General features: G+C 42.3%; 1 protein-coding gene across 4 annotated transcripts in view; it reads right to left on the reverse strand.

The window, feature by feature from the left end:
* SUN2 (Sad1 and UNC84 domain containing 2) overlaps positions 1-22,389 on the reverse strand; it is a 213,860-nt gene that overhangs the window by 160,730 nt on the left and 30,741 nt on the right. For all 4 annotated transcript variants that reach the window (XM_077452306.1, XM_077452307.1, XM_077452304.1 and 1 more), the window contains exons 5-6: positions 20,511-20,648; positions 5,716-5,814 (exon numbers count right to left, since the gene is read on the reverse strand). In XM_077452306.1, coding sequence (XP_077308432.1) covers positions 5,716-5,814; positions 20,511-20,648 — 237 coding nt within the window. The remainder of the gene's footprint in view (positions 1-5,715; positions 5,815-20,510; positions 20,649-22,389) is intronic.

Here is a 22,389-nt window from a genome sequence, read left to right on the forward strand (position 1 = left end):
AGGCTGGCAAGCTGGAACAGGCTGGCAAGCTGGAACAGGCTGGCAAACTGAAACATCAGGCTGGCAAGCTGGAACAGGCTGGCAAGGTGGAACATCCGACTGACAAGCTGGAACAGGCTGGCAAGGTGGGACATCAGGCTGGCAAGGTGGGACATCAGGCTGGCAAGGTGGGACATCAGGCTGGCAAGGTGGGACATCAGGCTGGCAAGGTGGGACATCAGGCTGGCAAGGTGGGACATCAGGCTGGCAAGCTGGAACAGGCTGGCAAGCTGAAACATCCGACTGGCAAGCTGGAACATCCGACTGGCAAGGTGGGACATCAGGCTGGCAAGGTGGGACATCAGGCTGGCAAGGTGGGACATCAGGCTGGCAAGGTGGGACATCCGGCTGGCAAGGTGGGACAGGCTGGCAAGCTGAAACATCCGACTGGCAAGCTGGAACAGGCTGGCAAGCTGGAACATCCGACTGGCAAGGTGGGACATCAGGCTGGCAAGGTGGGACATCAGGCTGGCAAGGTGGGACAACAGGCTGGCAAGCTGGAACGTCAGGCTTAGGTGGGCCACCGGATACAACTGGCATGCATGCAAGCTGGACCGGGTCGGTTGGTGCGGAGGCGGGTTGGGTTACTGGCAGGATTGTGCAGGTCGGAAAGAATTTTCGTTTCTTTTTTGACTTAGCCGCTGCAGCTTTGTATGTAGGTGCAGGGCTGTGAGAAATCAAAGTGTCTGGGCAAAAGGAAGACCAAGGAACAGTGGCAGGAGGAGGGTTTTGTGGGACTGTTACAGGTGGATGAGAAGAGGCAGGTGGGTTGCAGGCAGGATAGGTGCTACACTTGGTGACAGGATAGTAGTATTTGGTAGGAAGTGGAGTAGACTGGGCTGTAGCTGAGGTTGCCATAGGCAATGAGGAGGTAGATACTTGGGAAGGCAGGTGGTTAATGACAGGGCTGGAAGGTTGTGGTTTAGCTAAACGCAGGAGATCTGACCATGCTTGTAGCACAGGTTGAACAAACACTGATTCACACACAGCCTGACTAACCAGAGATTGCACTGAATGGATGCAATCAGACAGCACCTGCTGAGGACAAGAGGAATAACATTCCATGAAATAGGCTGGGTCATCCTCTAACAACCATACCAAAGATACAACTTGGCTCAAATTGAAGGGGGGAGAAAAATCACCACTTACTTTGGAATTACATGTCAGTACTAGCTCTGCACATAATTGGATTAAGGGCTGAACATCCTCAAATGACATGTAGCCCTGATCCACCAGGGAATGAGCTGATCGGATGGTCTCCATCAGCCGGTCACTAGTCCACCTCTTTAGAAGCTGGCGACAATATTCACCATTCTCTTCTGCCAGCAGAGAATAATACGAGATTTCATTGAAATCCATATTGGCAGACTAACAGGTCGGGATGGTTCCTCAATGCAGCCACGTCTGGTCAGGAATGGTCTCAGTATACTGTCAGGGAGTGATTAGACCAGACTGTGTGGACTGCACAGAGGAAACCCAAACGCATGTGAATGCAATAACAAACGTGTTTATTATAAATAAAAAGGAAAATGAAAACAAACAGTGCACTACCAACCATAACAAGTAATATATATATATAATAAATGGGACTACCAGTGACGTCAACGAAAGCCAGGCCGAGGTCAAACACCGGGAAAACAGTAGAAGTGTAAGGACGGATGGATGGGCTGCAGAGCAGGGATCAAGGTAGCAGGATACAAGAGGGACGGGTCCAGGATGGGCTAAGAATCAGGAAGGGACAAGTCAGGAAAATACAAAGTACAGGTTCAGGTCCAAAGGTTCAGGTCCAAAGGTTCAGGTCCAAAGGTTCAGGTCCAAAGGTTCAGGTCCAAAGGTTCAGGTCCAAAGGTTCAGGTCCAAAGGTTCAGGTCCAAAGGTTCAGGTCCAAAGGTTCAGGTCCAAAGGTTCAGGTCCAAAGGTTCAGGTCCAAAGGTTCAGGTTACATGAAGAGAGTGTGATACTGAGACAAGCATGTTAGGGCTTGCTGGGTCTTTATAAGACTACTGATTACCCTCACGTAACAGCTGATCGCTGCAGGTGCTGTCTGTTCCACACTGCCGGAGTACACCCGTTGGTGAGCGCTGGTACTACAGTCCAGGGATCCAATAGTGCCACCAGGAGGTATGTCCTCTTATTACAGGCCCTGGGTGTTAGAAGACACCCGCTGGTGGACACTGGTACTGCAACCCAAGAGATCAACAGCGCCACCAACGGGTGGACCATTTCATGACAGCCTCCTTATTGTGCATCTTAAAACAGCCACACTACATGTTTTCAAAGAGTCCTGAATATCACCTGAAGTTATTTGTGGGTATTTCTTTGCATACCATACAATTTTCCTGGCAGTTTTGGCTGAAATTTTAGTTGGTCTACCTGACCGTGGTTTGGTTTCAACAGAACCACTCATTTTCCACTTCTCAATTCTTGTATATCTTTTTATATCCATTTGCTGTTTTATACAGTTCAACTACCTTTTCCCGCAGATCCTTGACAATCCTTTTGCTTTCCCCAAGACTCAGAATCCAGAAACAACACGGCAGCACTGGATGAAAGATGCAAGGGTCCAGAAACCTTTTAAACACACAGCGATTACAAGAAAACAGATCACAGGTGAGGATTGTTACCTTTAATAGCCATTCAAACCCCTTTGCGTCAACTTGTGTGTTACCAGACCAAAATCACCAGGGTATGTAAACTTTTGATCAGGGTCATTTGAGTAGTTTCTGTTGACATTATGATTTAAAAAGAGTAAAACACAGTTGATTGATAATAAATGGCTTCAGCCAAACACTAACCATGAGTGAAAAATGTATTTGTGTTATTCATATTCTCTGAAAAATGGGCAAGAAATCATAAATTCTGCCAGGGTATGTAAACTTATGCGCACAATTGTAAACCCTCACATATACCCAGTAAAGTATAGACTCAGATGATACACATAGATTAAATAAATCTCCCTACATAAGTTTTACATGTATATCTGCTCTCTTCATCTTACTATATTCTTTAGAATTCTTACACGGTGTTAGTATTTTCACTTCCTCATTCAGCACTGGGAGTGTAGTCTTGGCTTACACTAGGAGACAGCTGATTGGAGGAAAGGCACACAACCCCCCTCCAGATAGGTAGAAGAACAAAGAAACTTTCAGAGCTATGCTGTGACAAGACAAGCTCTCTGCTAATCTATTTATAGCAACCTCCCACAACACATTTTCAGCTGCTTTTATCTCCTGTCTCAGAGAACTTGTCAGAAGTTATCATGCTGATAACAGAGGAACAAAACAGCAGAAATACACAGGACTTATGGCTTTGGAGAGAGATAAGAAACACTGCAGATATTTGTGCTTAGGTAAAATTAAGGTAGTTTTGCATCCACTTTAATTTATGATTTCAGTGTTCTTGTTTACATTTGTTTACCTCATGCACACAGGACATTTTTTCCCTACCCTGGATTGTTAGACTGTTCATGGATTCCATTGGCCCATATATTAATTTATTCTGCCCATTGGAATGAATGATCAAGCACAAAACGCGCCTAGCATCTAGTAGAGCTCACATGCGTTTAGATGCGTCAAAGGTTTTTTCCTGCCCAAAAGCTACCCTCTAACACGCAGGTGATGGGTTTTTTTTCAGCCTCCAAATACTCCTCTTCTAAAAACGGCTATGTGTTCCCGTATCACCTATAGTATTATACGTTTTGGTTTTGGTTACAATTGTGTATATATGAATTGCATTTATTTTTGCTGGGCACTAGTCACTCTCACCTAAACCCTATCATCATATACCTTATTTATCGGCGTATAACACGCACTTTTTTCCCCCTTAAAAGCAGGGGAAAATTGCGGGTGCGTTTTATACGCCGATCCCCCGTAGTTCTGAGCCTCTGGGTGGCTTCCGGCCGCTTTCGGCCATTCTCGGCAGCTTCCGGCCACCTTCGGCCATTCTCGGTGGCCGAAAGCTGCCGAGAACGGCCAAAAGCTGCCGAGTAGAGCCAAAGGTAACCGGAGGCCGCCAAGAACTACCGCGCCGCCGAGATACACATCCGGCTCTGTATCTTGGCGGCGGCATTTTTAAAAAATGAAAAAGGAGGCAAATAAAACGGACAAGGCTGCAATGGTGGACAAGGCTGCATAAGGCTGCAATGGTGGACAAGGCTGCATAAGGCTGCAATGGTGGACAAGGCTGCATAAGGCTGCAATGGTGGACAAGGCTGCATAAGGCTGCAATGGTGGACAAGGCTGCATAAGGCTGCAATGGTGGACAAGGCTGCATAACAAGGCTGCAATGGTGGACAAGGCTGCAGATGACACTGATAAGGCTGCATTGATGGGCATTTAAAAGTAATTTTTTTTTTCCCTTAAACTTCCCTCCTAAAAGTTTTTTTCCTTAAAATTCCCTCCTAAACTTGGGGTGCGTGTTATACGCCGATAAATACGGTATATGTTATAAAAACAATTTTTTTTTTAAATTGGTGTTTTAAATTGACACCTCTTGACTGCACAGAATTTTATATAATCCAGCGGGATTAACATTACACAGAGGTTCTAACACCCAACACCATACAGGGGTTCTAATACCCAAATTGAGTTCCAATTATATATTTTTTACTTTTATGTGGCCGCATAAGTTTTATATAGTCTGCTAATTCATTAGGATATAAAATTCTTGGTGGGCAGGGTACCACCCCCACTTTGACTTAACTGATTTTGGACCTTGGATAAAAATCATTCGGCATGATTGGCTTAATCTTATGGCATAATTGGCCCTTTTTCTCTCTCTCTCTCTATATATATATATATATATATATATATATATATATACACAACTTCTAGGTTGAGCATATATTGCTCTGGGATCTGGAATTTGAGGGAGCGCCATATCTACCTACACCTTCTCTAAAATGTTATTCCAACCAGCCTGGTTGGAAATATCTGGTAGAGGCAGCCCCTTCATCTGTATAGATTGGAGGCACTATCAGTCAGTCAGTGGGGAAGATGGGCACTGGTGCTCAATAACTGGTTGCTCGATTCATCTGGAATTCTGTAGAAGAATCATCCCTCTCTCACTGTTCTTCTCTCCAGACAGATGTAATGACAGGCCCGTGGATCCTCTGGAGGGATGCTACTCTAGTGATAGCACATACGATCACTGCTACCATTTGTAAACAAAGAGCAAAGAGTAAAAGAAGACTTCCTCTACTCACTTCTCTTCTGGGCTCTGACTGATGAAATCATCTCACGCAGAGCTCAGTGGAGGAAGCCAGAGGTGGAAGTCTTCCTTTGCTGACGCTCTTTGTTTATTTGGCTGAGCTGTCACTGCACTGGCATCCCTGGGATCCCTCCAGGCCTGCCAGTTCCTGCTAGTTTGTGCTGGCCTCAGGAGTAGCAATACCACTGTCACTATTCCCCTATCAATGTGGTGCTTGGGGATTTCTAACATTCTTAATTTTTATTCTGTAGCTCTTATTTTTTAAATAAGGACTATATTTCTTCAAATAAATGATTCAGAAATGAGATTCAAATGTTTTGCCTGATTAAAGCATCTTGGCCTTGGAAAGGTTGAGCAGGACTGGTCTCGGGTACTGGTTAGGACTGTGGAGTAAAAAAGGACTTTTCATTCTTCCCTAAAATCAGAAGAAATTAAATGAGTTCACTGTAGGTATAGTAAACATCTAACCTGGATAGGAAAACAAAAGCCAAGGCACTTCCTTCATTTGCTGGGCCCACCATTTCCAACGAGCGACACGAGAAAAACCTTCTTGAGAACGAGAGTGGCCTAAAATCAAAAGCAGTATACTACATATTATAAACATTTATATAAAGCATATTGAGTAACAAAATTTGTTTTCAGCAATTGTATCCAGATCATGGTTTTTACCACCAATATCCATGGTGTAAATTTTCTAGTCTATATTTTTAGGTACTAAAATAATTAATAAAAAAAAAAAAAAAGACTATTGCAGAATCCTGGTTTGCATTTACAGGACAAAGCAAACATGACAGACACATTTAAATATGTTATTATGTGCTGTTTACAGTATATAATGTGCAGGATATACAATAGACAGTGAGTGATGTGATTTCTGTAATAGGATATAATCTGAAGTTTCCCTGTCAAAATGTTGTTAGCAGACTTCTACAAAACATCCTAATAAAAAGAACAATATCTCTAAACATGAATAACAAGCAAGTAGGTTCCTTCATTAAGGCATGAATACCAATATATTTAACACTTGTAGCGTATTTACTCATGTATATATGTCAGTTAATCTTAAACTGTGTGTCGCGGCACGTGAGATTTGCCGTGGGAACTTTGAAAAATATTTAAAAATTGCTAGTTTTTGAAACCATGAACATATACAAAAATGTAAATGGTAAATCAATGTCGCAAAAGAAAAAAAAACTAACATATAAAAATGCAATCTCTGTCAGTCTGTCATTCATTGGTTCCTTTCATAACGCAAGACTTTGCGGGAGAACTCGATCGCTTAAATTATATAATAATAGAGACTGTTCCATTCAAACTTTGATGCTTATAAATAATGTTTGTTCATTGTTTAGCGATGGAGAAATACTCAAGTCTGGAACTCTGAAAGAGAAACTTAAATGAAAAGCAAGGAAGCAAGGTGAAAGTAAAACTAAATATATATGTAAAAATAAAGAAGAAGTTCTTCACCACAAAAATCGTTAAATCTTTTCAGGTGTGCCCTGAACATTTTTTAGACCTTTTTGGTGCGCCGCAAAACAGAAAAAGTTTGAGAAACATAAATATGGCACGATGTCTAATGCCGCGTACACACGATCGGAATTTCGGCCAGCAAAAGACAGAGGAGAGCTTTTCATCGGAAAATGTGACCGTGTGTATATGCTCCATCGGAATTAAACTGGCCGAATTCCCGCCAGCAAAATTTTGATAGCATTTTCTCAATTTTCCCGATGGAAAAACTTTCCATCGGAAATTCCGATCGTGTGTAGGCAATTCTGATGCGCAAAAACTCACGCTCAGATTTAACTACGAGTTGAAAGCTATTGGCTACTAGGTATTAAACTTCCTTTTTTTAGTCCCGTCGTACATGTTGTACGTTACCGCGTTCATGGCGGTCGGAATTTGGTGTGACCGTGTGTAGGCAAGACAGCTTGAGCGGATTTCCGACGGTAAAACCATCAGAGCTTTTTCCGACGAGAATTCCGATCGTGTGTATGCGGCATAAGAGTGATTATGTGTATATTTATATTATTACTATTATTATACAGGATTTATGTAAAATATAAACGGAGACTACAGTTACAATACAAGAGGTTTAGGGGGGTCCTGCTTATGAGTTTACAATCTAAAAGGGAAGGGCAAGTGGTACAAAAGGTCATTGTAATGGATAAGCTGATGAAAAAGTAGAAGTATATTTTTTAGATGGAGGCAGGACAGGCTTCTTAAAAGGCATGAGTTTTCAGGGCAGACAGAGGATGAGGTAGACAGACAGATTGGGATAAGGAGTTCCAGAAGATGAGACTCTGGAGAAGTCCTGGAGGTGAGCATGGGAGGAGGCGACAAGGAAGCTAGAGAGCAGGTCTTCAGAGGGGCAGAGTGGACAGTTTGGGTATTCTCTATGCTTGCCTCTGTTTACCATGCCATTGTCTGTAGCTTCCTCAATCTTAAAGTATTCCTTTTACATTGGGGAGCTGTCAGAGTCATTGAAGGATATGGCAAACAAGGCTGGCCTTACTTTACACACCACTGCAGTCCGTCAGTCCTTTCAGATTTAAAACATTTGTGAAAATCAAAGTATTACTAATTAACACCTTTCTGAATTATTTCCGTATCTTTTACTTCAAGAGACCAAAAATTGCTTTAATTTCAGATGATAAGGTCTGCAGCAATATTGTTCCATCATAATGTAGTGCAAGCAGGTACAAGTCCACATGACCGTGGTAATTATGTTCTGAATTAAGAATCAGTGCAGCATCATTGCCACTATCTCAGTAAGTTGCGTTAGATTGAATGGAATCTACAGGCAGGCTCAACAAGTATTTGCAGAAGGACCAAGAGGAAATAAGGTGCAGATGAACTTTTACTTTAACCTTCAAGTATTTTTTTAACCCACTGCTGCAGTGACACACACACACACACACACACACACCTTTAATGAAGCATGTCCCCAGGGCTGGTGCAAGGATTTTTGACACCCTAGGCGAAACCTAATTTTGCCGTCCCCATTGGCTCCACCCCCGACTCCACCCCTTTGCCCTGCCCATGTGACAGAAGGGGCCGCTATACAGGAAGCATTGGTTCTGCTTCCTCTAGCGCTGGCTCCAGTGCTGTGCTGCACCTCTAATTGCACTACCGGTCAGACTGAGTTAGTTACATGCTTCAGCCTGCATAGCATGCAAACGCGGAGGGAAACCAGCAGCCGGGCGCTCCCCTAAGTAGTAGTGCGCCCTAGGCGTTTGCCTGGTTTGCCTAGTGGTAGCACCGGCCCTGCATGTCCCACATCCTGCAGGCTGATGGTTCCTAACAAAATCTTCTGTCCTTTTAATCTGAGTTCTCTTCACAGCTCTGAGGTTTCAGCGCTATGGGGGGTTAAAAACTTCTAGTCTAATGTATTTCAGAAGCACCCGATGACAGCCCACCCCCTCCTCCAGTGAAAAAAGTATATTTATTGATTTCATTGAATGTAACACATCTGTTATTCATCCACCCCTCCCCCACTCACAGACAGTGTAACATTCAGTGAAATTAATGAATAGATTTTTGTCAGTGAAGAAGAGGGGAGGAGGAGGCAGGCAGTCAGAAGCTTCTTAAATACACTGCAGTGTTGAGCTTGCCATACACCTATAGATTTTTTTCGTTCAGCCTGCAAGCTGAAAGAAAAAAAAACAAAAAACAAATCTAACCAATTCCTCCATGTAGGCTCACAAATCTCTCGCTGCTTCTAATGTATTTCAACAGCCGGCACCCATCAGCTGTGAAAATACCAGAACAGAGGCTACATATGACAGCATGCAGCCTCTGTACGGCCAACAATTTTGCATCTGGCTTCTTCAGATTCTAAATTGAAGGATGTCTGGCATATTTGGGCTGAAAGGGCCACCCACTAAGTCCCCCCCGGTGATCTCTCCTGCTGAGAGTAGGCGATTCTTTCATATAAACAAGCGGAGGAGAGATATTATCTGCTCACTCAGCTGTCAAAAGAAAGCATCCTGGGCAGCCTGCCAAGTTTAGAACTTGAAACATTGTAACTAATGCTTACTTCTTAGATCAAAGGGATAGTAAATAATCATAATATATATATATATATATAGATAGAGATATATATATATATATATATATATATATATATATATATATATATATATATATATATATATATATATAATTTTAGCAGAGACCCTAGGGAATAAAATGGCAATTGCTGCAATATTTTATGTCACACTGTATTTGCCCAGCGGTCTTTCAAAATGCGATTTTTTGGGGAAAAAATACACTTCAATAAAAAAAGGAAACAGTAAAGTTAGCACATTTTTTTTCGTTTTAATGTGAAAGATGTTACACAGCGAGAATCATGATCTATCTTCTAAGAAAAAAAATTGTGATTCTCATTTTAGCCAGAATCGTGCAGTTCTACCACTTAGTGAATATTAAAAAGAGGTAATGGTAGAGGCGCTGAAAAAATTAAAAATATAAATATCAATTACAAATGTGAAGATTAATAATCATAAAAAACACCTCAAGTCATAGCCAACCTATAACCATCAATTGCAAAAAAACAAATAATTACAAAAAAAATAATATATATGATATAAACAATAATAAATAAAGTCCCAATTGGATACTAGAAAAAAAATATATATCCACAGTCCAAGACAGTGATTCATTCAGTAACAAACTCCATTTAAATCCATATGCCAGAAGGTGGTTGAAATCTTCTACAAAGTTGTGACATGTCCCTTCACCAAACTTTTGGACACGGAAAACACATCAACTGTGAACATAAAGTTGTCTTCTTACCAGATGCTGTTGACTACTTTAATTAAAAAGATAGTCAAATAGGCTTATGCAGGTGAATTCCCTGCTCACATGGAATATGGTGGACCTCTTAAAGGAAAGGACCTTCTCCTCATAGACTCAGACAGGTCATAGAAAAAGGAGAGCAAACAAAATCCATAGCGTGACACCGTTTAATAATAAAAATAAATTAAAAAACATAAAGCCAAATGGCTGCTTACATATAACGGTGCCCGACCTGGCACTGGGGCTGCTCGCTTAAAACAATCGTTTCGGAATGGATGCGTAGTTCCTCGTTGTGTAGGGCGTGCGTTCCACCAAGAAACAGCCGACAACCAAAAACAACCGGAACTGTACGTGTTTTACGAACGTGACTAGGTACCGCCTCCTCGCTTAAAACAATCATTTCGGAATGGATGCGTAGTTCCTCGTTGTGTAGGGCGTGCACTCCACCAACAAACAGCCGACAACCAAAAACAACCGGAACTGTACGTGTACGAACGTGACTAGGTACCGGAGGTGGTACCTAGTCACGTTCGTACACGTACAGTTCCGGTTGTTTTTGGTTGTCGGCTGTTTCTTGGTGGAACGCACGCCCTACACAACGAGGAACTACGCATCCATTCCGAAACGATTGTTTTAAGCGAGCAGCCCCAGTGCCAGGTCGGGCACCGTTATATGTAAGCAGCCATTTGGCTTTATGTTTTTTAATTTATTTTTATTATTAAACGGTGTCACACTATGGATTTTGTTTGCTCTCCTTTTTCTATGACCTGTCTGAGTCTATGAGAAGAAGGTCCTTTCCTTTAAGAGGTCCACCATATTCCATGTGAGCAGGGAATTCACCTGCATAAGCCTATTTGACTATCTTTTTAATTAAAGTAGTCAACAGCATCTGGTAAGAAGACAACTTTATGTTCACAGTTGATGTGTTTTCTGTGTCCAAAAGTTTGGTGAAGGGACGTGTCACAACTTTGTAGAAAATTTCAACCACCTTCTGGCATATGGATTTAAATGGAGATTGTTACTGAATGAATCACTGTCTTGGACTGTGGATATATATTTTTTTCTAGTATCCAATTGGGACTTTATTTATTATTGTTTATATCATATATATTATTTTTTTTTGTAATTATTTGTTTTTTTGCAATCGATGGTGATAGGTTGGCTATGACTTGAGGTGTTTTTTATGATTATTAATCTTCACATTTGTAATTGATATTTATATTTTTAATTTTTTCAGCGCCCCTACCATTACCTCTTTTTTTCAGCACGACAAGTTTTTTCTTGTTTTTAGGGAGCAGCTACTAGTGTTTCACTGAGTTTATTTGATTCACTGACTATTAGTTCATTTTTTTACATTTGCATAAGTGGCGCGGAGTTTATTAGCTGCTGTTTTTCAGCTATATTTTCACACTTAGTGAATATTGTCCGGTTCCTCAGGAACTGGTTGAAGTTCCAACAGTGCATGGCCAACTTTAAACCCAAAACAATTAGTCCCCCCGCAGCTCTGGATGTTCAAATCTGTGAAGAGGACTGGTCATCATAGGACAAAAGATTTCTTCAGCAACCATCAGCCTGTATACTTAATTACAGGGAACTTATATCATTGCATACTAGCACATTATGACAGACATGCCTTAAAACAAAGCCATTTATTGGCGCGCAGTCACCGGCGACAGGGCTTCAGTCTTCGCCTAGTCTTTCTTTGGGGTCCATGGGCGCCGTTTAAATGACCAAGCCGTGATGACAAGACTCCCGTGCATACACGCAGGAGTCTTAGCTGCAGAACAGCTCTCTCAGGGGGCGGCATACTGTCCTTTGGGAAGCATGATCCAGGAGGGGGCAAGGAATCAATTGGAGATGGAATCCATGTGAAATTTAAAACAGTTTATTGCTGATAAGCATGTAAACAATACACAGTACTAATAGGAAAAAATTGTCAGAATGGACAAACTCACTGTGATAGTGCCAGTAATGGAGCCAAAGGTGGTGGAGAAATGGCTGTCCCACTTCCGTGAGGGCTGTGGACAGAGGGGGCTGCAGACCAAAAATGGGAAGCCTGAAAACACTTTCCAACAGGTCGGAGTGGTGACCATAACCAAAGCCGGGCTACATCAGGGAAGGGAAATGCTGGGCACAAATCCAGGAAGCACGATCACTGTATGACCAGAGTGGAAGATGGCAGAACCGCTGCAGCGGCCGCTGAGACCAGAGATGGATGCTGAAGGGGCAGTGGGAATGAGGCTGAGCTGCAAGGTGTCTGGACACCACAGGACCCCGGCTGCGTCACGCGCTCCAACTGCAGGCAGACATTGGCAAAGCCTGATGGATCAAATGGATCAGAGCAGGGGATGTGATGAGTATCACAGCAGGTGCCAGAGCTTGAGCAGTATACGATTACATTTAACCCCTTCCTCAGCTAACACGCCTGTTATATGAGGTAGGGGTTAAATGCTGAAACATGTAATTGTATAATGCTCAAGCTCCAGCACCCGCTGTGATACTCATCACATCCCCTGCTCTGAGCCATCAGGCTTTGCCAATGTCTGCCTGGGGTCAGAGCGTGTCACGCAGCCGGGGAGGAGTCCTGTGGTGTCCAGACACCTTGCAGCTCAGCCTCGTTCCCGCTGCCCCTCCAGCAGCCATCTCTGGTCTCACCGGCAGCTGCAGCGGCTCTGCCATCTTCCACTCTGGTCATACAGTGATTGTGCTTCTTGGATCTGTGCCCAGCCTTTCCCCTCCCTCCTCCTGGATCTGCGCTTCCCAGTTCGGTTACAGAGTAGAAGTATCGCAATTATCAACAGTATTCAGCCATTTCCTCAAATTATTTTTCAAACTTTAGGACAGCTTCTTGCCCCATAAATTAGCTTATATAGAGGCATAAAACATAATGAACAAAACAATGTTTTTTTGAAGGCACTACTATCTAGAGCTCCAAATATGCCAAAGAGACACTACTTCTGATTATATATTTTGGGAATGTCAAAATGAGAGGAAATAAAGGCAGTAATCTGGGACCAGAATAGTCTGACTTTACCACAGGTCCAGACCATAGGAAGGAGGTTGACATTATGTTATTTGTAGCATTTAGATCAAAAGGGGTGTGACTATTTTACTCATTTGGAACAAAGTGGTGTGTAATAAATTCTATGAAAATATTGCAATTGAATAAGTTAAGTTCTATCGGAGAGGACAGTATCAAAATATAGTGGAGAGCCGACAACTGGTCTTTTCAAAAGAAGGAAAATCATGGCCAAGATTAAGGCTTATTGTCAAAACGTGTAAGGCACTGCATTTTGCACACTCCATTTGATTAAAGAAAGGGATTCTTTTGGAAGAACGAGTTACCAGGTCTCTACTATATATTTCCAGGTTTCATTCTCACAGTATCAAAATATGGTTTGGAGAATTCCTGCCAATCCAGCTTTGAAATATCTGGAATATCCTTAATCTTGGAAACTATAGGGGACTGGAAGCTCAGACAAGCTGTATAAAAATTCTGGACTTTAAATAACTGCATAGAAAAGAAGAAGACAGCAGATAGACAGGTACAACTTATGTAGGACGATTTGTTTTAAAGTTAAAAGTTTACAACCACTTTATACAAAGGACCCTTCCCATGTAGGCAGACATAGTGCCCACTCATGAAAGCTGCCTTATGGTGTCTTCCAAGACACCCACCAAGAAACTCAAGGCTCCTGGAGAGTCTTCCAGGAGCTAAGAAATAACAGGATTGTCTGGGTCTGATTTAGAACAAAGCATACACTTCACCCAAACTTTAAGGGCTTTGAAAACTACAACTAAAGACTGCATAACCACTCCTACCAGTGAGAAGGATGACTTAAAACGGCCTCTGACTTCTGTTGTGACAGATCTACCTGTTCTGGTGCACAGATTTCTGCTGGCCCCCTTGCTCTTCCAGCCTACATGAGGGCACCTACAATTGACATGATTTTGCCCCTGTACAAATCATTAATTAGTAAGACTTCTTTTAGAAAATGCTGTTCTGGAAAAAAGTGCAGAGAAGGGAAACCAAACTGATGAGAGGCATGGAGGAGCTCAGCTATGAGGAAAGATTAGCTGAATTGAACTTATTCTCTTGAGCAAAGGTGATTAAGGTGGGGGGTATGATCACCAGGTATAAATACATAAACGGTCCATATAGAGAACTTGGTATAGAGTTTTTCACTTTAAGTTTGACACAAAGGACAAGTAGGCACGCTTTACGCCTGAAGGAAAAATAGGATTTTTATTACAGCTTACCTGTAAAATCCTTTTTTGGAGTACATCATGGGGCACGGATCCTTATGTAATTACTTAATGGGTTATGGCTACCTTCAGGTGTTGACACCGGTATACTCCAGCAAGGAAGTTCACTCCCTATATAACCCCTCCTCCTTCCAGGAGCACATTTGTTTTTGTAGCAAAGCAATAGATTTAAATCTCAAAAGAGGGGAGGGACCTCTGTGTCCCATGATGTACTCCAAGAAAAGGATTTTACAGGTAAGCTGTAATAAAAATCCTATATTCTTTATCGTACATCATGAGATACAGAGCCTTAATTACTTAATGGGACGTCCCATAGCAATGCCACTTGAGGGGAGGGAGAGAGACATCCAGCAGGGTACCCCCAGACTTGAGAACTTATACTGCTGCCTGCAGCATACTGCGCCCAAAGGCAATATCCTCATACCTCCTTACACCTACCTGTTAAATATTTTTGTGAATGTATGCACTGATGACCAAGTTGCGGCCTTACAGCAGTGTTAATTTTGGCAGCAAATTTCAAATTAGTTTTAGTCTTAGACTTAGGACTAAAATGGCATTTTAGATTTAGTCCCATTTTAGTCTTCTGCAATTGTTGTAGTTTTCGTCGTATTTAGTCAACTAAATCTCCAGTAAATTTTAGTCAACTAAAATGTCCTACGTTTTAGTCGACTAAAGTCTTCAGTACATTTTAGTAGACTAAAACTCATTTTAGTCGTCTAAAATCTAATGGGTGTAATTGTAATGCATTAGTTAACATTTCTCTACAGTTTCCAAACTCATTATATACTGCTGGATTGATTATTATTTATGGTATTGAGGTATGAACATGCACTACAGGCCAGTGTTAATTTTGAAGTCAAATTTCAGTTTTGTTTTAGTCTTAGTCTTTTGACTAAAATTGCATTTTAGTTTTAGTCCCATTTTAGTCATCTCAATTGTTTTAGTTTTAGTCAACTAAAATAGTATTCATTTAGTCGACAAAATTAACACTGCCTTACAGATCTGAGCCATGGAGGCCTGGTGAGGCACTGCCCAAGAAGCACTAACCACCCTGGTAGAGTGCACCTTAACTTGAAAAGGGGGAATCTTACCCCTTAAATTAGAAGTTTGAATTATAACTTGCGGAAACCACTTTGCGACAGTGGATTTCGACGCTGCCTGTCCTTTCTTAGGATGCTCTGGCAGAATAAATAAGACATCAGTCTTAAGAATCTGAGCAGTTGCCTTTAAATAGATTCTCACTGCTCTCACATCAAGACAATGTAGTGACTTTTCTCCCCTGGAACATGGTCTTGGGAAAAAAAAAAAAAAGATGGCAGGACAATATTTTGTTCAGGTGAAAAGCTGAAACCACTTTTGGCAAAAAGCCTGGATGTGGGCGTAACACCACTCTGTCCTCATGAATAATCAAATATGGCTCTTTACAAGAAAGAGCAGCCAATTCCGAAACCCTCCTTGCTGAGGATATAGCAACCAAAAATACCAGCTTCCTTGACAGAAGGACTAAGGGAATATGCTGTATCGGTTCAAATGGCTGTTTTTGTAACACTGACAAAACTAAAATTCAAGTCCCAAGGGCTTAAAGGCGATTTAACTGGCGCATTAATCCGCATCACCCCCTGCATAAAACCCCGGACTAAAGAATGCGTAGCAAGCGGTCTTTGATATAAGATCGGTAAGGCCCTTAATGGTACTATTAGTACAGGGCCAATTCCATCTCTAAGATCGGTAAGGCCCTTAATAGTACAAGGCCAATTTCATCTCTACGCCTATTTTTAGAAAGGCAAGAATTCTGCCTATGATACATCTCCGGTGGTGCCAACCCTTGGATTCACACCAGGAAACATAAGCTCTCCAGACTGTATGATATGTAGTTCTGGAAACTGGTTTGCTTGCATTAATCAAGGTAGATATAACTGACCCAAAAAGCCCACGTTTCTTCAAAATGTGGGTTTCAATAGTCAGGCCGTTAAATTTCACGTTCGTAAAGTAGGATGGAATATCGGCCCCTGTGAGAACAGGTCTGGCCTTAGTGGAAGGGACCACGGACCCTCCACTGCCATCTTTATAGTTTCTGCATACCATGACCTTCTGGGCCATAGTGGTGCTGCCAGAATTACTTTCCAGCTTGATCCTGCAAAGAAGTCGAGGTGGCAATTGAACAGGGGGAAATCCATAGATCAGTGAGAACTGATTCCACTGTATCACCAACACATCAGTTTTGCATGAGATTGGATCATTTGTTCTTGACACAAAGTTGACTAACTTTATGTTGAACTGGATGCTAGAAGATCTACGTCCGGAGTCCCCCATCTTTGACAAACAGCCCGAAAATGTAGGGGTGAAGAAACCATTCCCTTGGGAATAATCTGCTGGCGACTTAAGTAGTCCGCGTGACAATTCTCTATTCCCAGAATGAAGATCGCCGATGGGCAGAAAGAAATATTCAGTGCCTAAGTTAGAATATGTTTCACCTCTCTCTGCGCTGAGATTCTTTGTGCCCCTTTGGTGATTAACCACTTTGCATCCAGGCCAATTCTGCCATTTCTCTCCTACATGTAAAATTCATAATTTTTTGCTATAAAATTGCATAGAACCCCCAAACATTATATATGTTTTTTTAGCAAAGACCCTAGAGAATACAATGGCGGTCGTTGCAACTTTTTATCTCGCACGGTATTTGCGCAGCAATTTTTTTCGAACACGTTTTTTTTCAGAAAAAATTTTCATGCTTTAAAAAAAAAAAAAAAAAAAAAAAACACACAGTAAAGTTAGCCCAATTTTTTTACATAATGTGAAAGAGGAAGATACGCCGATTAAATAAATACCCAACATGTCACACTTCAAAATTGCACGCGCTCGTGGAATGGCGCCAAACGTTAGTATTTAAAAATCCCCATAGGCAACGCTTTAAATATTTTTACTGGTTACATGTTTTGGGTTACAGAGGAGGTCTAGGGCCAGAATTATTGCTCTCGCTCCAACGTTCGCAGCGATACCTCACATGTGTGGTTTGAACACCGTTTTCATATGTGGGCGGGACTTACGTATGCGTTCGCTTCTGCGTACGAGCTCACGGGGACAGGGGCGCTTTACTTTTTTTTTTTTACTTTGACACTTTAAAAAAAAAAAAATAATAAAAAAAAAAATATATATATATATATATATATATATATATATATATATATATATATATATATATATATATATATATATATATATATATATATATATATATATATATATATATATATATATATATATATATATATATATATATATATATTGATTACTTTTATTCCTATTACAAGGAATGTAAACATCCCTTGTAATAGGAATATGGCACGATCTGACCTATTTACAGTGAGATATAGGGTCAATAAGACCACATATCTCACCTCTAGGCTGGGTAGCCTACAATCGGCGACATTTTTTTGAATACAGAGGCCGGGCGTGACGTCATAACATCGCACCCGGCCTCCGAACAATCATAGAGACTCTGGGGACGATCTGGTCCGCCGGAAATCTCTATGGTATTATCCGGGGGCCGGCGGATCCTGTGACTGACTCACCAATGGAAGCAGTGAGTCGGTACCAGCACCGAGGGCGGCGGGAGGGGGGCATCCCCTCCCGCCACCCGTAAGAACGATCAATCGGTGGAACAGCCGCTATGATCATTCTTATGGTGCAGGGAATCGCCAGCTGAAAACGCTAATATCTAAATGATGTCTGTGGCCTCAGGCATCATTCAGATATACCGCCACAAAGCCCATGACATCAATTGACGTAGTGTGGGCGCCAAGTGGTTAATATAGGCCATAGCCGTGGCACTGATGGATTGGATCCTGTCAGGACAATCCCTTAACCTGGAAGTCCAGGCTTTCAGAGCCAGAGGCACTGCCCAAATTTCTAGGATGTTGATGGGCAAGGCTCTTTTGGTTCTTGAACACTGTCCTTGGACAGTTGTCTTCTCTGTTACCACTTTCCAAATAAGTGGTCTGAAGGATTTACCTTTTAGCGAATTCTTTAGTAACCACCAATTGAGGCTTTGGGACACCCTTGGGGACAGCCGCATGGAAAAATCCAAAGCTCGGACCATTTTGTTCCAAGCAAATAGAATACTGTTTTGCAACAGTCTCGAATGGAACTGGGCATAGGGAACTGCTTCGAATGAAGTCACCATCCTTTCTAACAGCCTCATCATGTGTCCTGTGGCAGCTCTTTCTTCAGCTGCTCTGTTAGACACATTTAGTTATTAGAGCATCAGCTTTTAAGTCCTGACAGGTGTAAACCCGATTGCCTGTGCGCCGTGTGCTTTCACAAGGATGCTGAGTCCACAAATGACGCCTGACCACTTTAGTCCCTCCTCACAAAAGTAAAACCTCAGCCCGCGTTGTACAGTTTGTAAATCAGCCTTTAGTACTTTCACACTGTAATGGCAGCTTAGCATTTCCCAAAACTGCTTACAGATCTAATGTACCATAGTACTCAGTTTCCCCAAAGCTGTTAGGACACATGCTGTTGTAGCACAGGTATTGAAAATGTATGTGTATTCTTACTCCCTCTAGAGGAGACTTTAAGGCATTACAATGTAACATATGAAAGAAAAGTCATAGATGGACTTTGCAGTTCCTAAGCTTTTCTCTTACCTTTTCCTCGCTGCAGGATACTGCTGAAAACAGACAGATCCAAACCTCACCCATTACGGCGGGCAGCGTAGTTAAAACTTAAAAGACTGGGTCCCTTTTAATAGGAATTCCACTCCTTTGGTCCTGTATAGCACCCCTCAGGACAACTTTAGGCAATGTAGCAAGACCAAAAAGAGTCCTGGTTCCTAGGGTTTAGCACTTAAAGAGAAGCGTTACAGGCAAAACTTAATTCTTCTATGCGAGGCCCAGGTATCCTCCTGTGGTCGCAGTGGCGTGGACGGATCCGGTTGTGGAGGTTTTTTTAAATCCAGCACGGATCCCTCCTGGAGCTCCTGAGAGCACATCTTCACTCGTGACCAACATCTTAGACACTGGCAAAAAAAAAACTGATGTCCTCCTGGAAGGAGGAGGGGTTATATAGGGAGTGAACTTCCTTGATTGGGTATACTAGTGTGAACACCTGAAGGTGGCCCATAACCCATTAAGTAATTACTTTAGTCTCTGTGTCCCATGATGTACGATAAAGAAAAAGATTTAATCTTCAAATACAGAAAGGCTTATTCACTGTAATAGCTCCCTTAAGAGTCAACAGAATGTTTTTAAAAAAAAGAGCTGGATTCCTAAATAAACCAAACAATTGGATATTGATTTTTATAGGCAACACCAGGAATTGTTGATCTAGGGAATATCAAATTGCCTTCTGGGGGGTAAATCAGGAAATATTTCTCCCCCCAATGGAGCAAATTGGGCCATGCTTTAAGGTGTAAGGTTCTGTATATGGAAGTTTTCTATTTATTCATTTTTTTTTTTTTTTAGATGGGCTGAACCAGATGGACTTGAGTCTTTTTAACTTGACTAATTATGTAACTATGTAAATATTCTTAACCTGTCCTACCACCCATGCCTCTGAACTTTTCTTTATTGTGGAGATACCCCCACTGACAGAATCTTCAGACATTTCCGTCTTCTTCTGTACACTGTGGTTCTACCTACTGGCCCTTACAATCACTAGTTTGTTCCACTTTCAGCATTGGTGTAAGTTCTGGAGCCAATCTGCCTAAATCGGAGGCTCTATGCTAATTAATACAATAAACAAATGTTTGCCTGTGCTGAGAACAGTAAACTCTAGCATAAGAGAACATCCTCAGATTAAAAGAAGCCCCTTCAAATCTGCATAGCGCTTAAATAGTCTGACAAAGACACCTAGAGCTTCGATAAAATGTTTCAGCCATCTAATGTGAACAGTATGCGTGACAAAAAAATTTAAGTTTATGAAATTAAGTTTGGAAGATTTTATCCTCACCACTTGTCCCTGTGAACACGTTAAAATTTTGGATTTTCTACCACTTTTTGTAGTGGAGACAATGTCATCAGGACAGACAGAAAGAGTAGAAAGAGTAAATGTTCCCAGACAGCAACAAAGCATCACAGGGGTTAGTACACTTTTCATTCTATTCAACTAAGCAAAAAAGTTCTGTCTTCGCATACTCTTTATTCCTTTGATAGTACTCTTTTGATTAAGTAACAGAGATTCAAAACAGGAGTCCTTACCATTGTAATCCTCCTCTGAAGAATAACCAGAAGATGAAGGAGATTTGTCATACGTTGTCTGTCTATCTGACAAGCCATTCTTGCTGCTGAGCTGGGAAATATCTATCCCAAGCCTTTTCCGTACCAAGTCACTCTCTCCTGCAGAAGTCAAATTGTATAATAAGCACAGATTATGATAAAAGTTATCCTTATTTACCAAACCTGAGTGTATAATGTGCATATTTCCAATAAATATATACCGTATATACTCGAGTATAAGCCGAGATTTTCAGCCTCTTTTTTGAGGCTGAAAGTGCCCCCTCGGCTTATACTCGAGTCGCCGCTGTCTGACTGCTCGATCAGCGTATCGAGCAGACAGACGGCGGACATTAATTTTCAAAAGCCGCGCCTCCTTCTCCGCCTCCGCCTGTGATAGGCGGAACACTGAATTTCCCAGCAGTCAGTGTTCCGCCTATCACGGACATCCGCTCATTCTCATACTACGGACGAGTATGAGAGGATGTCTGTGATAGGCGGAACACAGGCTGCTGGGAAATTGAGTGTTCCGCCTATCACAGGCGGAGGCGGAATTTTGAATTGTAGAATGGCCGCCGAGAAGAGCGGCGATCCATCGGCACGGGACGGAGGAGGCACGGCACGGCACGGGACGGAGGAGACACGGGACGGAGGAGGCACGGCACGGGACGGAGGAGGCACGGGACGGAGGAGGCACGGCACGGGACGGAGGAGGCTCGGGACGACGGCGGCTCGGGACGGAGGCTTGGGACACAGGTAGGCTGGACACACACACAAGGCTGCACGGACACACACACACACACACACACACACACACACACACACACACACACACACAGGGATGGATGGATGGATGGATGGATACACACACACACACACAGGGATGGATGGATGGATGGATGGATACACACACACACAGGGATGGATGGATGGATGGATGGATGGATACACACACACACACACACACACAGGGATGGATGGATGGATGGATACACACACACACACACACACACACACACACACACACACAGGGATGGATGGATGGATGGATACACACACAGGGATGGATGGATGGATGGACACACACACAGGGATGGATGGACGGACACACACACAGGGATGGACGGACACACAGGGATGGACAGCCATGTCTCACCCTCGGCTTATACACGAGTCAATAAGTTTTCCAGTTTTTTGGGGGTAAATTGGGGGCCTCGGCTTATACTCGGGTCGGCCTATACTCGAGTATATACGGTACTCCCTAAATTTGACTTGTAAGAAAAAAAAAAAAAAATTCCCCACACAAAAACCTTTGAACTATAAAATTTAAATCCAATAACATCTGGCCCAAAATTCCATGGTCAACAACCCTCCACCAAACACGCAAACCAGGCAAAGAGCACATTAGTGGTAACCCAAAAAAAAGCATATAGTAAAAGATCAGTGTGGGGTTAGGTTAGGGTCTTCATTATTGCCTTTTCCCTGTTGGGGAGATCCACTTTAATATTTAGGGATGAGCAGCACTAATTCGGCCCATACACAGGTTTGGACCAAAAATTGCTTGTTTGGGAGTCCTGTCAGGTTTTTTTTTTTTTTTTTGCCATCTGTGTCCCATAGGGGAGATTTCCCTTTACTTACTGTCCAATTACCAAAACAGGATGTGAGAAAATCCCTACAAGGTGATAGAATCCCTTGTTGTCACCATGGTCACCAGAACTATTGTCCCCACTGGGAGATTTCCTATTATTGTTCTGGGGACAACCTAAAATTTGGGATTTTCTTTCACTTTAGATAACAGTAAACCTTAAAAATAGAGGGGGTGAATCCACCTAAGGGGGCACAGAAAGCAAGAAAAAACGGACAG

The sequence above is a fragment of the Lithobates pipiens genome, unplaced genomic scaffold (assembly GCF_037356315.1).
Source record: "Lithobates pipiens isolate NorthernLeopardFrog02 unplaced genomic scaffold, aLitPip1_a1.2 Scaffold_23, whole genome shotgun sequence".
Classification (NCBI taxonomy): Eukaryota; Metazoa; Chordata; class Amphibia; order Anura; family Ranidae; genus Lithobates; species Lithobates pipiens.